The sequence below is a fragment of the Ranitomeya variabilis genome, chromosome 2 (assembly GCF_051348905.1).
Source record: "Ranitomeya variabilis isolate aRanVar5 chromosome 2, aRanVar5.hap1, whole genome shotgun sequence".
Classification (NCBI taxonomy): Eukaryota; Metazoa; Chordata; class Amphibia; order Anura; family Dendrobatidae; genus Ranitomeya; species Ranitomeya variabilis.
This window is the reverse complement of record NC_135233.1, coordinates 298,418,319-298,431,271: the sequence shown is the minus strand read 5'-3', so window position 1 is coordinate 298,431,271 and position 12,953 is coordinate 298,418,319. Positions and strand designations below refer to the sequence as shown.

Genomic DNA, 12,953 nt, shown 5'->3' with positions numbered 1-12,953 from the left:
CTCCATTATTAATCTGGCTTAATGTCACCTTCCAATAGCAAGGTGGCATTAACCCTTCATTACCCCATATCCCACCGCTACAGGGAGTGGGAAGAGAGTGGCCAAGTGCCAGAATAGGCGCATCTTCCAGATGTGCCTTTTCTGGGGTGGCTGGGGGCAGATGTTTTTAGCCACGGGGGGGCCAATAACCATGGACCCTCTCCTGGCTATTAATATCTGCCCTCAGTCACTGGCTTTACCATTCTGGCGGAGAAAATTGCGCGGGAGCCCACGCCAATTTTTTCCGCCATTTAACCCTTTATTTGAGCAGCTACAGCGGCCAAATTTTGCACATACACACTACTAACATTAGTAGTGTGGAATATGCAAAAAAAATGGGGATATGAGATGGTGTACTGTATGAAAACCATGTCTCATATCCTGTCGGGTTTGTGAAGGAGAAATGCAAAGCCGGCAATTGAATTACCGGCTTTTCTATAGAGCAGCGCTGCGTATTTCTCGCAATGCACACGCATGGTCCGTGTGTAATCCGATTTTTTCTCGCCCCCATAGACTTGCATTGGCGAGTCTCGGCCGAGATACGCTGACAATCGCAGCCTGCTGCGAGTTCCCTCGGATCCGAAATACGGTGGAGAAAATATCGGATGATGGGAGCTGCACCATAGATTAACATTGGACCGAGTGCTATGCGATTTTTTATCGCATAGCACTCGTCCGTATTACGGTCTAGTGTGACCCCGGCCTTAGTCACACAGTACGCATGTTTGGAACAGGATCTTTAAACGTTTATCTGAATGGTTAAAAAAAAAAAAAAAAAAAAAAAAAAGGAGCAACGGCTCTGCATGCATTATAGAAGCCCTCGAATGAACATTTTTTTCCCTTATAATCTGTGTATATAATGTAGTGTGAGTGTTAATATGTTCATCTCCCGTCTTCTCCGGTATCCAGCGCCGTTCTCCTCCTCTTCAGAGCCAGAAGTCTCCTTTACAATGCAAGTCTATCTGGCCACAATGTGACGCTCCACAGACTTACATTGTAAAACCCACTTTGGTGTCACGCAGAGCGCAGCATGACCCGGACAGTCTGCAACGCTGTGACATCACCGAGAAGAGACTGCATCCCGGAGAAAGCAGAAATGTAGTACAGTTCTCCTGATTCGCTATGTGGCTTACACCATGTGCAGTGAATTGCAGTAACTTAGGTATCCATGGCTACAACCACTCACAGTGACAGGTAGGTGCTAGTGGTCTAACCCATAGATACCCAAGCTGCTGCAATGTCCTGCATATGGGGTAAGCGACAGAGAATCAGAAGAACTATACTACATTTCTTATTTGTGTTTGCCAATATTATTACACCTACTACTTATTGGGATACAATCTTGGAGTAAGCCTCTTAGCTGCTCAGGTAAGTTGTGAGAACAAAAAGGATTCAAGACTTGTGACAATTGGGAATATCGACGAAGACTTTTCTTTCTAAATGGAATCAGTCAATAGTTTCAGGGATTTAGGGAGAAAGCTCCATTAGGGACACTTTCTAAAAGACTTCTCTCTGTCCCAGAGGATCGGCAGCTTTCTCTCATGTGAACATCAAAATAGACCTGTCAATGAACTGGGGAAAGATGAAACGGGCAGGAACTCCATCAGACAAATTGGGTCTCTTCCTAAATTCCCCAGCTGGATTCACAAAAGTTTGTCTTCTCGCAGTCAGGGTCTGTGCACACGTTGTGGACTTGGCTGCGGATCCGCAGCAGTTTTCCATGCGGTGTACAGTACCATGTAAACCTATGGAAAACCAAATCCGCAGTGCACATGCTGCAGAAAATTCCACGTGGAAACGCTGCAGTTTATTTTCCGCAGCATGTCAATTCTTTGTGCGGAATCTGCAGCTTTTTACACCTATTCCATTATAGGAATCTGCAGGTGTAAAAACGCAGGCGAAATCCACACAAAAACGCAGGTAAAAACACAGTGCGTTTTACCTGCAGATTTTTCAAAAACTAAGTGGAAAAATCCGCACAGAAATCCGCAACGTGGGCACATAGCCTCAAACATCTTGCTCCAATTGTACAGCCAGTGGTTCGGGCAGCATGAATCTACCTGTAAAGCATACAGAATTGCAAGCCTTGTATTCAGACAATGCAGCTAACGCCTGACTGATCCTGTACGAGAGACGCATACGCACACGTCAGCCATATTTCTTTGAACATTACATTTATGGATTACACCAAATAAGAATGAAAGTATGAAACAAATGAAATCAGACTGTCCCAGGCGGCCATCAACAGGTCACAATAGAGCATTTATTTAAAACGGCTTCCCAGATCCAAATGAAATACGTTTTTGGTAAAATCACACTAAAAAGTGAATCACATCGGAACAGGCCTGTTTTGTAACAATGATTACAGTCCAGCAAACCAGGTGGCACTTAGTGGATTTATTTTATTACACTCTCCAAGTGTTCAGTATACAAGACGTGTGGATAGTTTTCTGCAGCTTATGTACATGTTATCACGCATTAGGAGGGCACAGGAGCAGCCGATAACGCCTCTCCGGCCTTTGTTAGATCGGCATAAAACAAGGGGCATGCATGTAATGGGACTATATGAATAAATAGGTAAGGAAAAAGTGCCTGCTTTAAGGGAGAGGAGGGCAGGTCCACAACTAAAGGTCCATCCCAAGTGCCCAAATGAAAACTGGGAGTTTATCTAAAACAATCTGTGTCTGGAAATATTTAAAAGAGGCACAGCAGCTATGCTTTACTTTTAGAGACGCCGTCCTTGTTTCTTCGTTTTACATCCCAGTTATAAACCCTAGCCATATCTGAAACGTGGGTTAAAGAAAGAACAATGATTTCTGTTAACGGAACACAATCTACACTTCAGGAGTGGTAGAACCACCAAAATCAACGGTCACATCTATAGCTACAGACTGTGCAAAAGCTTTAGGCAGGTATGAAAGACTGCTGCAAATAATGCTTAAAAAAAAATATAGAAGTGTTAAAAATAATCATTTAAGAAAATGCAAAGTAAAGTCTAAAAATCAAGTCATCTTGCCAGGACCGCTCTTTGCCTTCAATTCTTGTACAGCGCAACATCAGCTCACCACAAGCCGCAGGCGATGTCAGTAGGATCCCAGCAATGGTGCTCAGATGTCTCCGACAAACGAGGAAGAATGAAGCAAAAAAAAAAGTTAATCCAGCACAAAAAAAAAAAAAACTTCATGGAAAGTCCAATTTATTTAAACCCATGGGAAGGAATGGGGTTCCAAAAAATAAATATAAATAGAAACTTAACTTGTTTTGGACAGAAAGTCCTTATTCATAGGTATACATTATCCTTTTTTAAATAGATTGAAATAAATTGGACTTTCTATATACATTTTGTTAGTGCTGGATTAACCTCTTTTGCCTCATCTTTTGGAGACAGCTGCGCACCATTGCTGGGATCACACTGACATCGCCTGCGGTTTGTGGCGAGCTGATGTTGCGCTATATAAGAATTGAAGGCAAAGAACGTTCACAGCAAAGTGACTCGATTTAGATTTCACTTTAGGTTTTCTCAATTGATAAAAATAAACTATTAACACTGCCTTTTGCATTCTTACTTTGTAGCACTCTTTCCACACCTGTTTAGTACTGTATATTTTTTCCCCTCCTTTAAAAAAGCATCTGCATAACCAAAACAATATTGCACACAACATATTTGCAGTGGAAGGAAATGTATGTTAAGAAAATTAAAATGTCATACATGACACCCAGGAATTACAGTCCCATGCAACTTACCGTATATACTCGAGTATAAGCCGACCCGAGTATAAGCCGAGACCCCTAATTTTGCCACAAAAAAAAAAAAAAAAGGGGAAAACTTAATGACTCGAGTATAAGCCTAGAGTGGAAAATGCAGCAGCTACCGGAAAATGTAAAAAATACAAATAGATACCAATAAAAAATTAATTGAGACATCAGTAGGTTAAGTGTTTTTGAATATCCATATTGAATGAGGAGCCCCATATAATGCTCCATAAAGTTCATGATGGGCCCCATAAGATGCTCCTTACAAAATACGCCACTTATAATGCTGCACAAATGCTGACTATGGCCCCATAAGATGCTCCAGAGATATTTGCCCCATATAATGCTGCACATGGCCCCATACAGATTTGCCCCATATAATGCTGCACGTGGCCCCATAAGATGCTCCATACAGACATTTGCCCCATATGCTGTTGCTGCGATAAAAAAAAAAAAAAAAAAAAAAAAAAATTACATACTCACCTCTCAGGCCCCCGGCACTTGATATATTCAACTGCTCCCCGTTCCACCGATGGGCGCCGCTGTGTCTACCGCGTCCTCTGCACTGACTTTTCAGGCAGAGGGCGGCACGCACACTAATCGCGTTATCGCGCCCTCTGACCTGAGCGTCACTGCAAAGGACGGGGAAGACGCAGAGGCGCCCATCGGTGGAACGGGGAGCAGGTGAATATCGCGCACTGCATTATACTCACCTGCTCCTGGCGCGGTCCCTGCACGTCCCTGGTTCCCTCCCATGGGAGTGGAGTCCATATTCATTACTGTAATGAGCGGTACCATGTGACTGCTCACTACAGGAAGAAGCTGCCGGTGCCCAAAGAACGAGGGACGTCCAGGGACCGCGCCAGGAGCAGGTGAGTATTATTACACAGCTGCCCCTCCCCCTCCCGACCCCTGGGAATGACTCGAGTGTAAGCCGAGAGGGGCAGTTTCAGCCTAAAAAAATGGGCTGAAATTCTCGGCTTATAATCATTGAATTCTCGCTGGTACAGTCGCAACCTGTAGAGAAAGATCCACCAGGTTTTGGATTTTCCCTGCCATATGGCATTACATTGCATGTTTCAACTCAAGTACATTAGCAGCCATTACTTGCAATGCCGCGGTGCTCCCATAGTGAGAGCAGTATTGGTAATGTACGTGCACTAAGACTCCACCCAAACAAGTGGCCCCTATTCTAATGATCGGTAGTGGTCAGGCACCTAGCTGTAATACATTTATCATGAGAGTTTCCTTAAAAAGGGATTTTTTTTTTATTTTAGAAAAATAAATGCTCCTCAATACTTAAATAGACAAAAATGGGTTCTCGCTCCTCCCTGGGTTCCATGGCCCAATGCTGCTCAAAACTCAGTGTTTTGGCTACACTGATGACCTCACTTTGACAGGGTGCAACACCACTGCAGCCAATCACTGAGACATATTGGTGTTCGGTTTCTATTGAACCAGTAAAGAGAAGCAAATTTGCATGGCAACACCTTGAGAAGGATACTGACTTCAGTGGTGGTGAACTGGTCCCGGAGGAAGTCTAGGTCCTCTTCTGTTGATTCAAGACTTCTTGTGGCTGCAGACAAATTCTTTTCTAGTAAAGCCTGAGCGTCATCAATATCATACTCAAGCATTACATTGGCCTAGGAATCAAAGAGATGGTTACAATGTCCCCCCAAAGAAGATCAAGACATGGAGTTTAAGCTTTACAAAACAAATATTAAAATGAATATTTCTGGGTCCTTTACAGCAGTACTGACCAAATAAATAAGGAAAACCACGGCCCTTCTGGCCGAATTGGTGCTCAAGTAGGATTCTATCCAGTGATACAATCCAATATGAAACTTCACATGCAATAAATTGAAAAGTGGAATAATTTTATTAGGCATTATGCAATCCAGAATATTATAGACATTGGGGTCTCAATCGTAGACTTTCATCTTTACTGGAAATAACATACCTTGGAGTGAGTCAAACAAGAACAATACCCATAGGTCAGTGTCCAAATAGAAAAATTGGGGGGAAAAAAAATAAAGAAATAAATAAAGAACCCAAAAATAAGATTCAAATAAAAATCAAGAATTTTTAGGGATGAACCAAAGCAAAAAAAGGAAGCATCCAATCATTAGGATTTAAAAGTTGAAAAAAAACTTGCAAAAGAAAAAGCCTGTGGATGAAAAGGACAAGGTGTAACCCAGTGATAGCAGAACATCTCATACAAATATATGTACAGTGATGGAATAAACACAGAAGGTAAGTAGAATCAGAGTTGGGAGTCCAGAATTGTTGATCATTTGTTTTTCCTTTTTATTTGATTTTTACAATTTTCCTATTTGGACAGTATAACATATGGTATTGTTCACGACTGACTAATAGGCATGTGTTATTTCCAGTACTGATGAAGGTCTGTGATTGAGACCGAAACATCTACAATATTCTGGATTGCATAATAGCGAATAACATTATTATTCCACTTATTGAGTGCCAAGTTTCACATTGAACTTTACAGCAGTACCGATGTGGCACCATCCATGTATGCGGGTAGTAATCGGCGAAAGCAAATGAATAGTCCGCTGCACGGACTGTATTGGATACTGCAGAGGAGAGTCCCACAGCCCCTTCTTTCTTCTTACTGGTGGGGCACTGAGGCTAATGACCTCTACCACTCACACATTCATAGCCAATCCTAATAAGACGTTAAACTTAAGGTCAAGATCATTTTTACCCGACACCATGTCTAAATGACTAACATTTGTCTTTATGAAGGCCAACACACTCGGGAGTTTAGAGAAATGTAACCACAGGATACGGGGCAGCAATTTGGGTTCCTCCTGACGCTCAAAAATGAAATCAGAATCAGGTTCTCAGTTCTATCTGCAAAACCTGTAAAATAAGAAACTGAATAGAAATAGAAGCTTTGCATGGTGTAAGAATGGAGAGGTCTGTAATATTTATCATAGATACACTTCAACTGTGAGGGGCTGAATCTAAAAATAAAAAACAGAAAAAAAAATCCCCTTGTATGATTTTTAAATAATCAAATTGCATTTTATTGCATAAAATAAGTCACCAACCAACAAAAATTCTCTCTCTCTCGTTGACCTGTTAGTTTTTCCTTAAGAAGCCTCCTACTCTGCACTCATTACCTGTATAAAAGTACAAAAACCACCTGTCCACACACAATCATACTCCAACCTTTCCACCATGGCCAAGACCAAAAGAGCCATCTAAGGACACCAGGAACAACATTGTAGACCTGAACAAGGCTAGGATGGGCTACAGGACAATAGGCAAGCAGCTTGGTGAGAAGGAAACAACTGTTGGCACAATTATTAGAAAATGTAAGAAACACAAGATGACTGTCAATCTTCCTCGCTCTGGGGCTCCATGCAAGATCTTGCCTCATGGGGTAAGGATAATTCTGAGAAAAGTCAGGAATCAGCCCAGAACTACATGGGAGCACCTGGTCAATGACCTGAAGTACTGTTAGTAACACACTACGCCGTCATGCATTATAATCCTGCATGGCACACAAGGTTCCCCTGCTCACACCAGCACATGTCCAGCCCGTATGAAGTTTGCCAATGACCAACTGGATGATCCAGAGGAGGCCTGGGAGAAGTTCATGCGGTCAGATGGGACCAAAATAGAACTTTTTAGTAGCAACTCCACTTGCTGTGTTAGGAGCAAGAAGGATGAGTACAACAGCAAGAACACCGTCCCAACCGTGAAGCATGGTGGAGGAAAATACTTTGGGGGTGCTTTTCTGCAAAGGTGACAGGACAACTGCACTGTATTGAAGGGCGTATGGATGGGGTCATGCATCGTGCGATTTTGGCCAACAACCTCCTTCCATCAGTAAGAGCATTGAAGATGGGTCTTACAGAATGACAATAACCCGAAACACACAGCCAAAGCAACTAAGGAGTGGCTCCGTAAGAAGCATCTCAAAGTCCTGGAGTGGACCAGACAGTCTCCAGATCTGAACGCAACAGAAAATCTTTAGAGGAAGCCAAAACTCAATTTTGACAAGCGACAGCCCAGAAAGATCTAAAAAAAAAAAAAAATGATCTGTATGAAGGAGTGGGCCAAAATCCCTACAGCATTGTGTGCAAACTTGAAAAAGAACTACAGGAAACAACTGACCTCTAATTGCAAAGTTTTCTGTACCAAATATTAAGTTCTGTATTTCCAGTTTATCAAATACTTATTTCATGCAATAAAATGCAAATTAATTATGCAAAAATCATACAATGTGATTTTCTGGATTTTTTTTTTTAAAGATTCTGCCTCTCACAGTTGAAGTGTACCTACGATAAAAAATACATACCTCTTCATTCTTTGTAGGTGGAAAAACAGATGCTGGATGAGGAATTTTCTTTAATAAATATATATTATACATAATATTATAGAAAAGTCCCCACCCAGCTCCTCCCCGACAGTGAACAGTGCAGAAGTCGGCCGGGGCCTATGACAGACTAGTCCGATCTCTCCCTATAGTCCCCAACTGTCGTTTCAAAGTAACATTTTCTCTGAAAGACTGCAGTGTTTCATTGATACCTGGGCGCAAATCGCCAAGACAGGTTCTGATTAGTGATGAGCGAATATACTCGTTACTCGAGATTTCCCGAGCACGCTCTGGTGTTCTCCGAGTATTATTTAGTGTTGGAGATTTAGTTTTTCTTGCCTTAGCTGAATGATTTACATCTGTTAGCCAGCATAAGTACATGTGGGGGTTGCCTGGTTGCTAGGGAATCTCCACATGTAATCAAGCAGGCTAATAGCTGTAAATCATCCAGCTGCGGTGAAGAAAACTAAATCTCCAAGCACTAAATACTCGGAGGTCACCCGAGCGTGCTCGGGAAATCTCGAGTAACGAGTATATTCGCTCATCACTAGTTCTGATTCATGCTGCATTTGGATCAAGTGGCAAGAATGTAGTTACAGGGTCCATTTAAAAGGGAATCTCTTCAGGCTTTTGACACCTAATCTGACAGCAGCATAATATAGAGACGGAGACCCTGATGTCTCACTTACTGGGCTGTTTGATGTAATTTTTATAAAATCCCTATTTAATCAGCAGGAGATTATCACTAAAGGACTAGTAAACCTGCTGCCATGTAGGCCTCCACATTCATGAGCTCTGTATAGCCCCGGCCTCACCACTGATTGGCAGCTTCCTGCCTATGAACAGTGTACACAGAAAACTGCCAATCAGTGGTGGGGGCGGAGTTATACAGAGCTCTGCTAGATCTGCAGCAGATAAAATGGTAATTTTATCAAAATGACAGCATGCAGCTCAGGAAATTACATCACTGGAATCAGGGTTTCTGACACTCAGAGAAAGTGGCAGAGACCTGGTGACAGATTCCCATTAAGTAAACAGTTATAGCATGTCATTAAAATAAATTACATTGATTGCAAAGTCCTCCGCTTGGCATTAATATATGTAATAGTTACACTCACCCCAAGCCATAAGCAGACTTTGTCTGTTGGCGGCACTGATGCTTTACAATACAGATTATCCACCAGCAAAAACCTTGTTTCCATTGGTTCAGTAGTACCCTGTGTAGTAAGAGGTGATTAATTACAAGGCAAATAAATACATACACAATCCTGTTCTTCCTTTGGTAAAAGTTCTTGGACCAGGTATAAAAAGACTCCTAAGGCTAAAAGCTCTTTCACACAAGCCAATGATCAGTCAGCTGTAAATCAAGCAGAAGGCATATCTGCTATAGATTGAAACCTAAACCCACATGTTATTTGCTTAAAACTGCAATGTTTCTTCTGGCCACAAGGTGTGAACGCAGCCTTTGGCCCTATTCACTCAGTGTTCTGTGTTTTCCCACAAATACCCATTATGGCCTATGGGCATGTTCAATAATAATTTTTATTCCAAAAAATAAATAAATAAAAATTGCATTCTGAAGCCAACTGTGTTACAGTAATTTAATCAGTTTTTCTATTTAGAAAAAAAAAACAAAAAACGTACAACAGCTATGGTAAAAAAGTGGGCACACGGACCAAAAATTAATGAAAAAAAAAAAAAAGAAAACTGGTCATGTGAACTATGCTGTATGTTTTGAAGGAGCTGTCCAGGCTTGGGATAAAAGTTTGATTCACTACGAATACTGACTGCCATTTGTGACGGTATGCATGCAGTCACAATTAAATTAGTATTCCTGATGCGATTGGGCAGTCACTTGACCACATGTATACGATGTGTACACTTGCAGTCATGTGCCAACTAGACGCATTCCACTTCACAGAAGCTGGAAGAGACCACTCGGCACGTGACTAAGTATGCAATGCACATACACGCAGCCATGTGACCACCCACTCACAAGAATACTGAAGAATTGCGACAGCGGGCGCACAACACTGAGCACCATTTAATGACTGCAAACTTTCCCTTTAATGACTGGTCTGACCACATACAGTCTGCACAGCCCTCTACTGAGTGGCAATCACTTATAACTCTTCATGCGCAAAAATCTTCCTATATGAATGAACTATTAAAGAAGCTGGAGATCGGCCATGCTGTCTGCTACTCAATCCCCGGAAAAAGAAGAGTTGGCAGGAGGAGAAGCTTGTTAGTAAATGACATTCCTCCACTGTTGCCAATCTGCTCTAGTAGCGCCAATATGCCATAAACGCTTGCTGAGCGGCTTTTTAATACTACTGGGCACAGCTTACAGCACACCTGAGTTATTTTAGAACAGTACAGAAACAACCCCATGTGTAACCACTATATGCCCGACTCAGAAGAGTCACCAGCTCATGGCAACAGCAGAACTTTGGATATAGAATTGTACAACAATCGCACATAGAAATTCTACAATAATAATCATTACACACAAAGTGAGCAATGATACATTACCTTTTTCTTCTGCATGTGCTTTAAAATTTCTAGTGTCTGTTTAATTTCTGGGATCTGGTTTTTCAGCCTAGAGAGAAACAAAAAACAAAAAAAACCAAACCCACATTTCAGAAGTCTTGTTCTGTGTTATAGTGGTCGGAACACAAGATGCACGAGCACTTACCGCCTCTTCTTCTGACAAAGGTTTAATTCCATAAACTTATATTTCTGGTACTGCTCGTCTAGCCTCTTGAGTACTACATCAGCCGTCTCATTTCCAGAATTCTTCATAAAGGAATCCACATCTTCCTACAGGAACATGCATATATAGTATTAACATTGCACTAAAATGACATCTCACACATAATACGGCAGAGGATCTGCATTATCTTATGTAAGGGACGTTTTCCACATAACCACCTGTCCTGGAAGGGTATATGGATGTCGGCTGAAGGGACCCCGGCTCAGGAGGACTGGCGTTAGCTCAGCCATTTATTAGCTATAAGCCAGGGGATCCTGCACCACGTCCCCAGCAGTGGATCATCGGGGCCTTTACACACGAGGAGATCAACTAGCCCTTCATTTACAGACTGTATTGTCCAAACTAAAAGCCTCCTTTAAAGTAGATCTTTAACCCTCACAACTTTTTTATGTTTTCAGTTTCATCTTTTCTTCCAAAAGCCATGTTTGGCTTTTATTTACACTTTCATGAGACAGAACTATGAGGAACTGTTTGTTTTCGTGTGTGTGTGTGAGATATCATTTTCAATTACACTTTATATTACCGCATATTGTACTACATAATGCGAGGCCTGAAAAAAATAAATAAATAAATAAAAAAGGAAGAAAAGTGGAAAAGTGTTTGCATTTACAGAACTGTCTGACAATATTTATCTATTTAGGTGGGATACCCCTTTTATATTGTTAACTTTACTTTTCACTGTATTCTCTTTAGTCTGGCTGCAGTACAGGCATTTTATCAACTGTACCATATACTGTGCTACACTGTGCATTATATAACAGGCAGCAGTCGGGGTCTTCAGCAGGTCATCGTCTGCCCACCTAGCTCTGTTGCTGCTGGCCGAATTCTCCATACGCCCGTCACATGGCATAATATGACATGACAGAGTGAGAAGGGGTTAGATCAGGATGAGGCCCCCGAACTGTAAGAGAACACATCGCACCCTCTGAAGCTACTGGGGGGGGGGGGATGACCTGTGTGACGCGGACACTTTGGTTAGTTGGTCAGTGGATCGTCTGATCACTCAGCACCAGGTGCAGTCAGAAGCAGGTAGGTGGGCACATGCCTATTCTCTGCCCAGGACCCCACAGATCACACAGGACCTCCATCGGCGGCCACTGGATGGGGCAGGAGACCACCTTACACCTGAGGCTCTCCTGGTTAGCTGGCCTATGACGTCACGGGTCACCCCAGGTCAGTAAACAAGAGCCCCAGCCGCTAGGAGGCGCCTCCGGGCTGACGGACCGTGTCTGGGTACGTGACTCGTTCCCACGGACTGTACGCAGCAGCCAGGCGCCCAGGGAGAGGCCTTGTGGGCACAGTGCCCGGGTCTGTAGGACACATAGACTGCCAGTAGGGGCCACACGTGCCCGTCCCTGCAGCACCCCGCCATGTACGGACACAGCCTCGCTCCGCACGGAGCCCGACACCCGTCCTACCACAAACACGGCCTCGGGGATGCTCAGGTGCCCCTTCTTTATACCGGCCACACCACCGCCTTCATTGGCCGTCGCCATCTTGGAAGCTGTGCGTGCTTTGCGTCAACGAGCTTTATTACTATGAGGATGTGCAACTCTACGCCACGCCTCTAAAAAGCGCTGATTGGCTGAGAAATCTTAGCCGGTGACCATGGTGATAGGACCTAACAGATCTGTCGGGCGGAGTCCTGCAGCTGCGCCATAGCCGAGGAGCGCAGGCGCTGAGCAGGAATAGCGGAGCACTGAGCAGCCGCCATGGCCACCACCGGGGAACGGGGCCTGTGCTGACGGGGAGTTCAGTGGGATTTACCAACAGTGACAGTCGTGTTACTCCATAATCACCTTCCGGCGTGGGAGGCTCCGCCCAGAGTTGCGTCACTTCCTGCCTGGATGCTGCCTACTCACTGAGCCAGGGCACACCCTGTGGGCGGGGCCGCAGATGGACACGTGATGGCGCCGCAGGGGCGGGAAACTGCTGCCCCTCAGCGTGTAGCAGGGATGGGCCTGGTCTCAGCAGTGCAGTCTGTCCGAGGAATCGTGCTGTGCACCCAAAATTAAGAGAAAAAGCAAAGAGAACATGCTG

General features: G+C 43.5%; 1 protein-coding gene across 3 annotated transcripts; it reads right to left on the bottom strand.

The window, feature by feature from the left end:
* Positions 1-2,282: 2,282 nt before the first annotated feature.
* Positions 2,283-12,742, bottom strand: VBP1 (VHL binding protein 1). Of its 3 annotated transcripts, none has more exons than XM_077285128.1 (6): positions 12,713-12,742; positions 10,836-10,960; positions 10,673-10,739; positions 9,259-9,357; positions 5,297-5,435; positions 2,283-2,822 (listed from the first exon to the last, which is right to left on the bottom strand). In XM_077285128.1, the coding sequence occupies exons 2-6, from the start codon at positions 10,940-10,942 to the stop codon at positions 2,752-2,754; spliced, it is 483 nt and encodes a 160-aa protein (XP_077141243.1). In that variant the 5' UTR covers positions 10,943-10,960; positions 12,713-12,742; the 3' UTR covers positions 2,283-2,751. The 3 variants fall into 3 exon arrangements, with proteins under 3 accessions (XP_077141243.1, XP_077141245.1, XP_077141242.1); XM_077285130.1 differs by lacking the exon at positions 12,713-12,742 and adding an exon at positions 12,681-12,704; XM_077285127.1 differs by lacking the exon at positions 12,713-12,742 and adding an exon at positions 12,332-12,483.
* Between the last annotated feature and the right edge of the window lie 211 nt (positions 12,743-12,953).

Coding starts and splice junctions, on each gene's coding strand:
- VBP1 (XM_077285127.1), bottom strand. CDS start 12,409: ATGGCGACGGCCAATGAAGGCGGTGGTGTGGCCGGTATAAAGAAGGGG. Junction 10,961..12,331: donor TCCCCGAGGCCGTGTTTGTG/GTAGGACGGGTG, acceptor ATGTTCCTGTAG/GAAGATGTGGATTCCTTTAT. Junction 2,823..5,296: donor GTTCACCACCACTGAAGTCA/GTATCCTTCTCA, acceptor CCCACGTTTCAG/ATATGGCTAGGGTTTATAAC.